Consider the following 15,184-nt stretch of genomic DNA (forward strand, 5'->3'; position numbering starts at 1 on the left):
GGAAATAATGTATAGTCGTTGCAATAATTTAAAATACAGAACAGTCACCAGGTACACAAAACCCCCAACCAGAGTGTAGCCATAAGGATTCTGTTTCTGATAGTAGGGTGTATAATATATAACACACCTCTAGGGCTGGGAGCAGGGAAGGTAATAAAAGAAGAAACAATTTACAATAGTTACTAGAACTGAGAATGCTGTTTTTTAAATCATGACAGACTAGAAATATTTTCAATATGGCTTCATTGCCTACAATTTCAAGTCAAAAGGTGGGCTTTTATTTCTGTCTTAAATCATCAGAGACCATCCTCCACTTTGCTCCTGAATTACTGTAATTCTAACTCCAACCACAGTATTTTAATTTCAGTAGTACTGTTTATGATTGTCTCTCTAGGCCTCTTTGGACTGGAAAGGTCATATTGACTCTTTGATGGTACATCACATTTGTCCATGTTTACTAGTTCTCTCCTTTATTATGCTCTCTATCAGTTTGCTTAGTCTAGAGACCATAATATATACCTTCTCAGCTACCAGAGTTACCTCAGTTACCAGAGAAAGCTTTGGCATATTTACCAACTGTGACTTCCAGCTGTTTGTAAACCCTGTGCTAGCAGTAATATGGCCAAATCGTTTGGTAATTTTAAATAGAACAAAAGTAACTCTCAGCCAGAGGGCTTGCAGGTATTTGATATCCTAATCTTACCAATTGCTGTGGTCTTAGCAGTTACTCTATAAATTCGAAGGAAAACAAGGTGACAATAAACAGAGAAACATACGGAAAAAAACAAGTAAAAGACAACTACAAGCATTTTCTTTCTTTATCCAGGTCATGAGGAAAAGAACAGAGCACATCTTCCCATTTTCTGTGATAGATTGTATGTAGAACAACTGTATTTGCAAAAGGTGGAGAGCTCGTGTGACTCACAGCAAAGAGGTCAGAGCTGGGCAGAACAAGTTAGCCGCTGACGTGAGATCAGACAATTGCAAGTACTGGGAGGCAGGCAGGAAGCACATTGCAGTTCTGGAACAGGATTTTGATACAAACAGACTGCCTAAGAGCACACAGTGGAGCCAAGAAATCCTGCTTCATAATGTATAAAAATACTGGTCTCTTATTCTTAGACAGAGTCACAAAACATTAATAAGCTTTAAGATCTGTTTATAGAGCTTAGTTGATGTTTAGTACTTTATGCATTGAAAGTGTGTTACAAATAATACAGTTAAGCCAGGAATGGCTTACACATGAGAGTGTAATTTTACAAGTCAAAGTTATATAGTATTAGAGTGTTTCTCTCTTCTTTATAACTGGTCAGTCACGTGTAAAATCTCCATTTCCTCCAGTTCCACGAAAAAAATAATCGCATAATGGGGAATTAGCTACCTGGATTTTAAGCATAATAAAATAACCCAATTTTAGCATCTTTATCAGGGAAAAACCTAGTGCTGTTCCCAAATTACATGGTCAATCTTTAGTCCTTTGCCAATGTAAGAGTTTGTTATAGGCTTGGAGGACGGAAAGATAAAGGGTTATTCCATCTATGTGAAGGTGGGATAGCCTGTGAGATCTTTTGTTGAATGGTTGGATGGCTGGATTTTCCTTGGTGATACATGTCCTTCTTTAATTAGCTCATTAAGGTAACTGGTCATGTACAACCCAGTACCTTGGGGTAAGTTCCTTCTAGCACACCTCTGCTTAAATTTATATTATATGACAGATTAATTTTTCCTATTTATTGTCTAATCTTTTTCAGTTGTAGACTCTGTAAAGAATGTTAGCCTGGTTTCATTGGTTATGACTCTTATCGAATGTCTGGTTTTGTTGTAGTCTTCTGTAATATAAGCATTCGTCTGTTAGTTGCTGTCACATTGCACATGATGTGTTACTGACCCCTAAATTCTTTCAAGTTACGGTTAAATATTGTTTCTCAACCTCACTTGTTCAAATACCATCTCTTGGATGTCAACATTATATCCAGAGAAACCATTTTGCACTGTTTAGCAATCAGTGCTTTTATCTGTTCCTTGCGCTAAGCTAGTTTTAGAAAGGCTATTCTACTTGGCATGGTGTATCATCCAGGAAGCTTGTGTAGTTAAAGCTTTTTTTCTATTGCTGTCATGTGGTTCTAGTGGTTCTGAGATAATTTCATGAAAGTTAGTGTAGTAGCTTTATAATTAACTCTCAAAAAGAGTCATTAGATCATCTGCTGTGATCTCCCCTATATTGGAGTATATACCTGAACTTGGGTACTCCTGTACTCAATAACCTGTATTTTACTGAAGCACATCTGAATACATTGAGTGATGAGAAATCCATTTCTCCTTGGGCAGTTTGTTGCACTGATCAGTTACTGTAATGGTAAAAATGTATGCCTTGCTTCTCTTTTGAATCTGGTTGGTTACAGCTTCCAGTTATTCATTCTTGATCACCTCTTCACTGAAGAACTTCTCTATACACTGGCCTGTTTTTCTGTTCAAGGCTACTTGTACACTATATAATCAAGTAATTTCTCATTTTCTCACTACATTGCCAGATTTTGCTTTCTTAGCATCTGGGCAAAAAGTGTTTCCTCCATCCCTTCAATTTTATTTTTCCTTTTTCAGTTTTGTTTTTAAAAAATGGAGACCCTAGCCAGTTAAGGGCACTGATGTTCAAACTCCATAATGAAGATACAGATATGTCTTACCTTCTTTTACTGTCTGACTCTCTCCACCATGGCAGAGGGTTATTCAGAAGAGTGGTAGGCAATGGCAGGGGAAGGACTTCTGAAATGCATTTGCTTTTTTCTCTCTCTTTCTTCCCCCAAGAGGGAAGAACTATTATGGTGATACATTCTGTTGAATGAAGACATCTTATAGACATCTTTCTTCTAGTGATATTAAAATGCTTATGTGTGATCAAGGCTGTAATTTTTGTAGGCAATGACTGCAGAGCACATCCATTGATTCAGCACACCCTTATCAAATGGCTGGTACCTTCATAAACTACTTGTTTTTGGAAGTTGAGAGGTTGTATCTGCTCTGTGTTGCTGCATTTGTTAAGCTTGCCAGTTATGTCGCAGTAGGGCCCCAGTTCATGCAACAGTAGCAACTGATGCCAAGTTAACAGAAATATTTTGAAAGTATGGTTTTGTATAACTATAATATACTCCAAGAGTCCTTATTTGAGAGGAATCAATCCCTGATTTGACCACAAGGGTAGAAATGCCTTGTAGTCTACTAGACATTTTGGTCCTCAATTAAGTCAACGAGAAGTTATTGGTATATAGTAAAGATACATTTGTACATGCTTGACATTTCTGGTGTGAGTGGTTTCAGCAGGTGGATAACCTAGAATTGATTTCCCACCATGTCCATTACAGCTTCTTTGACCATTCAGTATTGCTAAGTGATTGACCTAGTTTTTTGATCTAAAATTAGTGTGTGTAGCTCCGTTTTTAACATGCTTCCAAGTACATTCACTTTTGCACCACTGCTGCTTGCCTTCATTATACAAGGATGATTGTTTCCTTGTTTCCTTTACCAAAGAACTTAGTGGGTTTTAAATTATTTTCCTGTACGTTGATCTAGACGGAGAATGCCAGCAGTTTATTAGTGTTTAAGAGTACAAGTTCCCTTGGCCTTTCAAATTGTATATATACACTTAAGAGTCCCACTATGCAGATGAGAGACAAAAATTTAATCGTTGTGTTTCTTGTTTGTTTGGATGTATTTCATTGTGGTATGTGGGAAAACCCAGGGGAGACACACAAAGTCTTGCAAAATATTTATTTGGCTCTCTAAGGAAGCCTGTGTGAGACAGTGCTTTCAGCAACATCAAAATGGAACTGCACATACCAGACTTCTTCATTCAGACTGCCAAAGGAATAATAGGATTACCCTGCTTTGTTTTGCTTTTTCATCCTGGCATTACATGAACTGAAACTTGATGTGTGAGTCTCTGGAAAATAAGGTCAGTTGAAAAAGAGTTCATTGTCGTTTTATTCTTCTTAGGTGTTCACAGACAAGTTCAAGTTTATCCAGAGAACCATGGCAGAAGGTGGATTTGATCCCTGTGAATGCATTTGCTCACATGAACATGCAATGAGAAGACTGATTAATCTGGTAAGGATAACATGAGGATATTTGGAAGGGTGGTTATTCAGACATTACTTCAGCTTTTGCAGATTTGCAGTTACTGATGCTTTTGATTCTGCTTATTCAGTAGCATGTACAGTTAGAATCTGTGTATCCAACTCTCTGATGAGCTTTTGAATAGTCCATACAAATGATAGCTTTCTGTTTATTTCCCAGAGCTTCATTTTGACAGCATTGACAGTGTTTCTATTTAAATGTTTCTTTATATGCCTTTTTGAGTTTGCATAAAACCAAAGAATTACCCTGCAACCTCTTTGATGTCGAGGTGATGCCACACATTTGAGGTTCCATGTACTCATATGGCAAGATAAAAATGTCTAAATTTTTAAAACTACCCTTTAAAAAATTCTGAAATTGAAAATGCAATGAGTTTTGAGTTTGGTTTCTTGCTATGTCATTGATATGGTTGAGCAACTTCCAGCAAGTTACTTTAAATTGCTCTGTGACCTGTAAAATAACAACATTTCTTTGTTTCTGTATTGAATTTAGTTCAGTGTCTATTGAAGAATAAGATACAAAGTGGTTTTTTTCCCTAAGTAAAAGTATATATTTTTTAAAATAACACTAACAATTATGAACTGTGAGCATTTAGGTGAACTTGATTACAACTAATTTGGTTAAACTGTTTTTTGAGATGGTGCTATACATCAGCTTCATTTGATGTACTTCTGCTTGTCGATATTCATAAATTTGTTTTTATTATATTTTCTTTCTTGAGGCCTAAATTAATATAATTTTAAGTACATAAACTACTCAAGGCAATATGTGTGAAGAGCATCCTCTTTAGAATCAGACGCTTCTTCAAGAGGTTTCTTGCCAGTATTTTAGGAAGATTATCAGGAAAATGTGGCATTCACTAGCCTATGATAAGAGTAGAGCTAATATGTAAATCTCCAAAGAATATATGTCTAGGAATAAGGAATCATAGAATCAGAATATCCTGAGTTGGAAGGGATCCACAGGGATCTTTAATTCCAGCTCCTGGCTATGCACAGGACAACCCCAAAAATCACACCATGTGCCTGAGAGCATTGTCCAAATGCTCCTTGAACTCTGTCAGGCTTGATGCTGTGACCACATCCCTGGGGAGCCTGTTCCAGTGTCTGACCACCCTCTGGGGGAAAAACCTTTTCCTGATATCTGGCCTAATTCCCCTGACACAGCTTCATGCTGTTCCCTCGGGTCCTGTCATTGGTCACCAGAGAGAAAAGATTGGTGCCCGCCCCTCTGCTTCCCCTCACGATGAAGTTGTAGGCTGCAATGAGGTCTCCCCTCAGTCTCCTCTTCTCCAGGCTGAACAAGCCAAGTGACCTCAGCTGCTCCTTGTATGGCTTCGCCTCAATTTGTGTGCTTGCCCTTAAAATGAAACCACTTCCACATACTTTCATCCACAAAAGAAGAAACTTTTTAAACAACACTTTGCAAGTGGTATATATATAACTCATTCTTGCAGATGTGTGGGTTGCACTCGTATAGTCCTGGTTCATGCTGAATGTTAGATCTTGAGTGTCCACACTTTATTAGCCTCGGAGTGCATTGTTACACTATCTCATCTGGAATGCCAGAGGAAGAGCCTAAAGCCAGGCACATGCTGTACCTGTTGTACTGTTGGGGCGCTTGACTGACCACATTTTCCAGAATTACTCTGCTCAGAGTAAGCTGAGTTCACCACCCATGTCCATAATGTAGCACTGCAGGGCTTGTATCATCATGTTCTCACATTGCACCCCTGGGCCTATGCACAGAGAATGCTGTCTCCAAAACACACAGGCCACGCTGGGAGCCAAAATACTCCAGGCCAGGCTCTCTCAGTGGGAGGGCTACATCAGTGGCTGCAGCTACTGGGCTACTCCATGCAGTGTAAGGTGGGTGCACATGGATCATTTGGGGACACATTAGTTCCTGTGTTGCGAATGGGCAGTCACCAAGAGCAGTCTAATGATGTTCCTGGGTAGTTGCAGAAATGGAGTTTATTGCTCAGTGCCCATCTTCCAAAAGGATCAGTTAGCACTTGAAACTGTGAGGAGTAAAGGGAAATGCCAGATTTCATCTATCCTAAAAAGCAAAGCAGGTGCTCCTAAATATTTATAAGACCAAATCACTAGCTAGGGGAGTTCAGCAGAATTTAGAATGGAAAAGTCTCAGAAGTCTCAGTCAGCAGCCAGACTATCCTCAAGTAACCTGTCACATGATTTTAGCAGATTTGCTAAACCATTATTATTGCATCTGTAACTTTTATGCTTCAGTAAGAGTTTTCAAGCTGTTGTTTTGTCACTCAATCTTACACAACATAATAGGAATTTTGCTATTTGTGTTAAAAAGAACACTTGGACATTGGTTCTCAAAGTTGCTGAACCCCACAAGTCTCAATGGAGACTGGGTGCCCACTACCTCTTTTGTTGGATCTCAAAACCTTTACTCCAAAATCGTTGTGATAAAGAAAGCTAGACAGTCTGTTGCTGTTCGGTCTGTGGGGGTGAAAAAGATATCCAAACATGCTGTGTGCCCAGAATGGTTCCCTATACTACTTAGTGATTGATTTTTTTTTTTACCCTATATTGGTATAAACCACATCAGAGCACATTTGAATTGTGTTACAGCTGGGAGTACTTGTCATGCTTTTGGAGCAAATTGTATAACAAGGTATTTTCAATTATCTCCAGACTGAGCATTGTAAATCCAGAAGTTCAGAGATGAGATCAAATTTAACAGAATAATAATGTATTTATAGGAGATGCCCAAGTGTGAAAATATACTTTTAGGATCCTTCAATCTGGTAATGACACTGTGCAAAACCCCTATGATTGATGTAGGTTTTTTAACTTGCATTTGGGTTAAAGTAAGCTAATTTTTACAGACTAATTTGTTTGTACCTGTCTACAACAACACTGATAAGAATTAAGGCTTCTGCTAATGAAGAAGGAAGGCATGATGTATTCAGTCATGGCTATTATGTGTAGAGTTAAAAATACATATTCAAATACACAGGATTTCTGTTAGAGTTAACTGTAGGGGAGATTTGAATGACTCTGCTATTCCAAGATCAGCAGGAGGTCAAAAAGTCTGCCTCTGGAACCTGAAGTTCTTGTTTTAGTTTCCAACATGATACTTTTAACTTCTAATTTAATTGGTCTATTTACTTTGAAACTTGTAGAAAATGTTATTTGGCATTCAAAGTACAGCTTGTGGTTGAATATAGTTTAAATATAGTTTAAATCTCTACTTGAAATGCAGACTTCAGTTCATCTCGTACTACAATTAATGCTTATACAGTGAAAAAAGAGAAGCTATTATCATTTAAACACTACTTCCTTTCTGCTGTTAGCAACACCACAGAAAATTACCAAAAGAAAACTGCTTGTTTTTAAGAAGTCCAACTCTTGCTAAGTTATGTGGCTTGATTATTTATCTGTCCTTCATTTTGCTTGACTAATCAGGGCTTTGTTTTGTTGGCTTTTTATCTTCTTAATTCATAATACCATGAAGATTTTATAGATATACAGTTCGTGAACTGTATATTTCTAGTGCTCATAATATTTTTAAAATATATTTTGCTGCTTATTAGGTTAACTGGGAGATATTGTTCATACACAGAGTTCTTAGAATATACATGCTTAAGTGGCATTGAATTATTTTTTGCTGAATTATTTTTTGCTGAATGTTCTGTCATTTTCCTCAAGTGGATTTTTCAGAGTTCTTCTTGCTGTCAAAATATGAACATTTCACACATGTAAATTTCTGTAGTATGGTCACTGTAAATAATAAGCAGATGTTATGATCTCTAAATATTCCTACAAAACACTAGAAATCTAAAGTTTGTGGCTGTGACTTCATAAATATCATTTCTAGTCTGTAATACCCACGACACCATCTGTTACGATTTGCTGGTGCTGTGTAACAATTTGACTATTGTATGTTGAGTTCACTGTTTACTCTGTGGATATAGCAGATAATTGGAACTTCCATAAGAGGAAGTAAGCATAGAAGAAAAATACCACAAGACTTTAAATCCTCTGCAGATACACAAGAGTTGTCAAAAGACAATGACAGGTCTGTTAGTTTGCATGATTTTATCTCCTGTTCGGTCTCTTCCATCTGCAAAACTTATTTGGACAAGAAGACAAGAAGAGCCAAGTTCAGGAATGAAGAACAACAAACGACATCAAGTAATTTTGTTGGGAAGAATCTGTCAGACAAGGGGACAGTTGTTTTCAAGTCACAGTGAAGAACATTCTGTGGTATCCAGAGGAAATTGTTCCTGTCTTAGTTTTGGCAGACGACAGCAGATCTCTATATGAGAGTGATGTTACATTTAAACCTTTTTATTTTCCCTTTTTTAACTTATTTTATAATATAGAAATCTGATTCCACTATGTTACTCCTCTGGACATGGATGCTCTCTGAGTAAGCATGGCTGATCCATGACTGATCATAGCCCAAGGGTCAGTTCAAGTATGAAAACTAAACTTGAAAACACAGTTTGCGTGGTGGTGGGGATAATCATAGGGTATGTTCCATGAAGCCTGAAACCTGCATATGACTGCCTAGAGTGGCCACAAATGTCAAAGCGAGCCGGTAACACACATGACTTTGTGTCATAGAAACATCCTTTTTCTTTCCCCTTCTGGTGCAGTATTATTTGCTTTACAGAAATTGTGGCTACAGAATTCTCTCATACTAGTTTTTATGAAAATGAGCAATATATTCTTTAACCTGTTACATTTCTAATTCCATAATACAAAAGGACCTATTTTGTTGAACTGCCAGCAATTCTACTTACAAACCACTGTAGGAATTACAACTTTGTGTTTTGTTCTTCTGTAGCTAATTGCAAGGTAATGGACCATGTCCAGTTATGTTGCTATATCAGAAGGCTTGAATGTCTCAAAAAAATCTTAAGGGATGCAAAGGGATGTGTCACTAGGTTTTTACAGCAGAAATTGCAAATTCTTGAACTGTTTCAACACAATTGGTTCAAAAACTCTTTTGTGAACCAAGTTTCCACATAATTCTCTTGACTAGGTCATTTTAGAGTCTTATTATGAACTGGCATAGTCTGAAATAGTATCCGGCTTAACCACAAGTCTCAGCTGAGGGAGACTTCATGTAAACAGCACAGAATAAACACAAATGACTAAAATAGTGTTGTGTGCTACAAATGGTTGAAAAGCTCTTAAGATGTTAGCACAGCTAAGCCCAACTTAAATAGTCCCTGAGGCAACCAGCAAAAGTGAGTTACTCTTCTGATGTGGCCGTCTACTGAAAGCATAGCAGAACTATACCAAATACATTTGTGGTAATTTAAAGTGACCTTTAAATATGAGGGTTACACTGGAGACTTCTTACACATGTTCCATGGCATTTGCATTCTCTTTCTTTTTTTTAATGGCAGGTGCTACTGATTCTACTCTATAGTCCTTCTTAGCAAACCATCCCAAGTGCAGGAAACTGCATTTTGCTCTCACTTGCCCCTTTCGTCCTTGGTGTTGAAGCTGGCTCAAAAAGGACCTTTCCCAACAGCTGAACCTTAGGTGGTTCATTAGGACAATGTGTCAGTTTGAAGAGGCTGGAATGTTTGCTAAAGAGGATGGGTTATGAGACAGACCAAATTCCTCTCTCTCACCAATTGTAAATTCAAAATTAAGGGGCTTTAATCGAGAAAGTGTGGAAAAAACAGAAGAAATAACAACCCTTTATTAAAAGATATATGTATGTTGGCAAGAACAGTAACAAAACACAAAAAACTAGACAATAGTCCCGTACCCCGAAGTTCCCTTCAAACAAAAGAAAAAACCTGAATACTTCTCTGTCTTTAGCGCAGTCCTAATCGTGGCCTGCAGGGGGCGCTGTTGGATCGCTGGAGGTGCAGGGCCTGCAGTTCTCTGTGTTGGCCTGCAGGGGGCGCTGTTGGGCTCTGGTGGTCCCCACACGGGGAGGGGGGTCTGGGGGGTGGTCTCGGGTCACGGGAGAAGCCGAAAAGAGAATGGGGACCCTTCCCCCAATGGAAGGAGGGGGAAAGGAAAACAGTTCACCCCCACAAAACTCACTGTTGTCCTCAGATGATGGTGTTCCAAGACTCCTCCTTTCTTTTCCCGGTGAGCACAGAAACTCTCCGATGAGAACGCAGCAGGTCCGGGCCAGAGACAAAGACAGCCTGCCCACAAAGTCGAGGCCAGCAGTCAGGGCTGACCAGAAAGCCCAGCCTCCAGGCCTTCTTTCCAAAAACACGCACGCAAGACCCTGTCTCTGTCCCAGAGCGAGAACTCCGCAGTCTGACCTCTCCCTTCTGAGGAAAGCCAGCAACCCCCTTCCCCCAAAACTCCTCCCCTCTCCCCCCAGCCTCTGATGGGCCATCCTTAGGAATGCAGCTTTGCCGGGCTCCCTTTCTGTTGAAACTCCGTCTTTCCTACAGTGGGGGCAGGGGGAAGAAAAATTCTGCCCCTCGGATTTCTAACCTATAACAAACAAGAAGTATCATTCTTTGGAGATATGGGGTAAAAGACTTGATGCACCTTCTGAGGCACTGGGCCAAAAGAGTGAAACACAGCATTAAAGAGGCAGAGGGTGAGACTGTTCTTGAGTGCTCTTGCTCCACTGACTTCCATTTTCCTGCCTTTCACTGGGTGCTAAAAGTACTGGTGTTGCACAGGCTAAGATCCCAAAACTGTATTACAGAATTCATGTACTGCTAATGCATGTAATAACCTAGAAACTAGTTCTAGATCAAACAGTGTGAATGGAGACTATTCTCTAGGCAGGCAAGTGGATGTTAAAAAACCCCAAACAAGCAAAAAACACAAAACCAAAAAAAAACCATGAACAATGTTGTCCACTCAAGTCTATGTCTCATGAAGAGCATATTTTCCTGTAAGGGCTTAGGTATCAGGTCTTAACTGAAAGTTGAAGGTGTCATTCTTTACAGTTCCCATCCTTGAGCTTTGTAGTATGCTGAAAACTTCTGCTTCTTAACAAATACATATTTTTTTAAAAAAATCTCAGTCACATCCCATGACCATCTCAAAGCATGCATAGTGTATTGCAAGCAGTGTAGAAAATCATGCATTGAAAATTCTGTCAGCTCGATATTTCAGAAGTAATTAATAGCTATAGCCTGTACTGTGAATGGCTGAACTCTGATGATCAGAGAAGTATTATGGCCATCCCTTTTAAGGAAAAAGGCAAAAATTATGTTTTTTCTCTCAGGCCACATGTGGATGTAATCAACACTTAGAGCATACTGTACTTATCTGTTGGAACTGCTAGTTCAAAGCCTTTTCATCAAAGCTGTCTATGTGGAAGTACTTTTTTCTTTTGCTAATATGCATAATTTTGCAGAAGATACTCAACTGTTTGGTCAAAAAGCCTACATGTATTCTGGTCTTGCATCTTAGATATAAATTTCCTGGTGTCCTGTTGGGAGATATGTCTGTTGTTTGTGCATGTTTTCAGATGCCTCTGTGGTAATACTGTGTAATATTCTATCTCATCTATTTGTTGTCTAGTACTTCATGTAGTCAGAGATGCTGTGAAGCTCCTTGTAATGATCCTGATCATCACACTGTTTTATCTCCTTTTGCCCTATTCTCCCTGTTCTGCTAATTCATTCTGCTTTGTGTTCACTAAAAGGAGAATGTCAATGATATCACAGGTCCCCAAGGCCAGCAAAATTTTGAAATTAAGTACTAATAACAATTGTGCAATTGTAGGAAGGTGAGGGAAATTTGGAAAAGGAGGATCTATATGACACCAAGGTAAAACAGCAATCCCTGGACAAAGAAAATGAAGGGAGAATGTGTTCTTGTTGAAATTAGGGCAGTGTTCTTGTTGAAATTAGTTTGCAGTAGTCCCTGTGACATGTTTATTTGATGCATTGTCCTTCATAAAATGCCATATTTTTCACTATGAAAGCTAATGTTCTCCTGTCATAACTGGCTGATGATTCTGGGTCTTAAGAGTTGGTTTGTGAACTAGGAATGTTATTCTGAAATGTAGCAGCCATCCTTCTCACTCATTTGCGATGGGAGAGAAAATTACTTGCCACCTCATAGGACCAGAGTCTGTACTTTTATTGCAGACTGTTATTCTGTCCTTGTATGAACATCATTTTATTTTAATTGTGCATATACACATAGAAAATGAAGGAGTGGGGAAGGCAGTGTTCACTTTTTCCTTGTTTGTTCCACTAAGAGAAGCTAATGTAGTTTAAGAGACAATTAAATTCCATCAGTGTACCATTCTTTTCCTCTTATTTTTCTCTTATTTCTCTTTGCCAGCTTGTAGCAGAATAATGTGTGTGGGTGTCATTTTTTGCATCTTTAAATCTGAACTCTACAGATAATGCTGCATTTCAATTTGCACCCTGGCTTGTATTCAGGACTGTCATAGCCTACTGTAGCAATTTATTTATCATGTTGTTTACTAAATCATTTATATGCTTTGGACAGAGCAGAAGTGGCTGCCAGCAAAGCTTAAATAATAATTTCATTACCCAGAAGCATGAGAACACAATCAGGAGTATGCCACAGTGTTGTCATCTTTTGGCATCATTGGAGAGCAAAAACAGAGCATACAACTGGTTTAAATGGCAAAAAAGTATTTTCACAAGGGATGATATTTTGCCCTTGTTATCATATAAAATTTTCTATCAACAGTCTTTATGATTCCATTTTAAATTCACTTTTATTCGTGGAATAAAAGACCCTGTTGAGTTAGTTATTTGTCCTTGCTTTTCTACTTATCTGTCCTTTTCATTTTTGCTCTCTTATCTTTGTACCTATTTTATCTGTTTCTTTCACATATCTCTCTGGGCTTTCTTCTATCACAATTTATTGTACGGAGGTCTTTTCCTGATGCGTCTCATGAACTTACTAATTTTTCATTCATGTCTTTTCTGTGGACTTATTTCTGCTTTGAGCTGCCTCAAAAGTTATTATAAAAGGTAATTATTTTAATTATCCATACATAAATAATTTACTTTCATTTGCCATTCATGCTAGACTCTATTGATTATTCCACTTTGTTCCTGCCACTAGTCCTGTTCTTCTCGTTTTGTTACCTCTTTAGTGTACCGTTTCTGGAGTTCAAAAGTGCTTTTGGACAGGGATTATGCCACTATTTCTTCTGAAAAATGACAAACTGGTGATCATTGATATATTCCTGATATTTTTTGTGCTCTGTCTTTTTTTTTTTTTTTTAAACTCTTAAATAATACACTTAACTCTTATAAAGAAAAAGTGTTCACACTGGATAAGAGCTCTGAATCTTTCTTCAGGCAGTATGCTATTGATGTTAATTTAAAAAAAAATTATCTGAGCAGAGACTCCAGGACCAGTCCCAGAGATTGTAGGACTGTTGAACTCTGGGGTTGCAAACTTTGAAAACTCATCTGAAGTTTCAGTGAACTCCTCTGAAGAGGAAGCAGAGTTACTGTGAAGGTAGACAGAAATCTGAATTTCCTTCTCCACAGTAGCTATCTGTGATGAATGGTAAATGCAAAGTAGCTTTACTTCTTTCATGGGAAGAATGAAGTGGTCCAGTGGCTGAGGTCACTGCGCTGGAAAAACAAGTTCTCTGTTTAGCTAGATGAGGCTGTTTTCACTTGGATTTCAGTGGTTTTGTGGAGCAGCTAACACGGGGTAAAACTTCACACCCTGTTTTCACCACACAGACATGTTTGTGTGCCCATAGTAGGTTTGCACGTGAAAAAAAGCCAAAACAACCAAACCAGAAACTTCACTCGATATGGTGACATCACAAAGAAGTTTCCAGAAGCCGATAGCAGTATCCCTTTACTGCGACCATTCACATTTTGTTCACAGCTGGGGATTGTAAAAACTGTGCAGATTCCTATCATAACATGGCATCTGTTAAGAGTTGCAGCAGGGCACATTTCAGGTGTTTGATGGGTAGATGCTGTTGATCCACAAGATGGCATGTTAAAACTGTGCTTGATGTCTCAAAAGAACAGGATCTAAACACTGTTGTGTTAGTGTGAACTGGGGTTAAAAGCTGTGTGTTTTGGAAAAGGAATAGAAAGGAAGAGCTATTTCAAATTGGATCTAGGAGCCATTTGAAAAGTGCTGTCTGTTTTTGCAATGCAAAATTTGAATGTCACAGGGAGAGAGTGAGGAAGAGCCCTTTTCTCTCTTACCACTAGAATCAAGTTGTTGTTTTTTTTTCTTGGTATTGTATTGGGTTTACATTCATGATATGTCAGTAAGTGGACACTGATTTGCTGCCTCTTTCAGAAAATTATGAAGGGCTTCATAGAAACAAAATACTCATTTTGACTAAGAATTCTTGTTGTTTGGGGATTATTAATTTAAATTACTTCAGCTTAGGTTATTCAAGATTTTAAATGTACTTGGAGGAAAGAAAACTCACAGTTGTATTTTAAATAAAGTATGTTTATAATTAATATTTTTACTTGTATTGTGTGCAAGTTTTTACTGTAATAAATTGAAAATTTTTCATTCTTGTTGGCTTTCTTTTAGCTTTCATGCTATTTACAATTCATGTTTACTTCATTTTGGACAATAAAAGATAAGTTAGTTTATTGTTTGGCTCGCATGTACTAAGCCTTTTAATATGTTTGAATGACAAACTGCACAGAGAATGTTAAAATTCAGATACAATCCTCTTCTTTTACATGGAAGAAAATAGTGTAAATATTTATTTTTGTAACATATTGCACTCTCTTCTGCTTTTGCTGAATATGCTCTGATGTTTCACTCACCTGATTTCTGTGTTCTTCTTAAGGGTCTGTTTTAGAATGTACAGAAATATATGAAAAGGCTGTTGCTGACTTTAGCAGACGTCAGATCAAGCAGTCAACTGTTAATTTTCCACTAAATTCACACTTTTGACGGCACAAGGATCTCTGAAATATGAATAAAATCAAAATCATCATTGATAATATTATCTTTATGTAAGAGTTAAGATATTGAAAAAATTACTTCTCTATTCAAAATTTTCTCATCAGCTCTGTAGTGCTGAAAAACATTGAGTGTATTTGTATAGTCTTTTTGAGGGTTTTGTTGTGAACAGGTAA

At 37.9% G+C, this 15,184-nt stretch overlaps 1 protein-coding gene across 2 annotated transcripts in view; it reads left to right on the forward strand.

Moving 5' to 3' along the window:
• Window positions 1–15,184, forward strand: part of SMIM14 (small integral membrane protein 14) — a 39,540-nt gene that overhangs the window by 11,117 nt on the left and 13,239 nt on the right. For both annotated transcript variants that reach the window (XM_039385003.1, XM_039385004.1), the window contains exon 2: window positions 3,991–4,101. In XM_039385003.1, coding sequence (XP_039240937.1) covers window positions 4,027–4,101 — 75 coding nt within the window. In that variant the 5' untranslated portion in view covers window positions 3,991–4,026. The remainder of the gene's footprint in view (window positions 1–3,990; window positions 4,102–15,184) is intronic.

Source organism: Pipra filicauda, unplaced genomic scaffold, assembly GCF_003945595.2.
Source record: "Pipra filicauda isolate LSUMZ 115617 unplaced genomic scaffold, ASM394559v2 scaffold38_size3968069_pilon, whole genome shotgun sequence".
Classification (NCBI taxonomy): Eukaryota; Metazoa; Chordata; class Aves; order Passeriformes; family Pipridae; genus Pipra; species Pipra filicauda.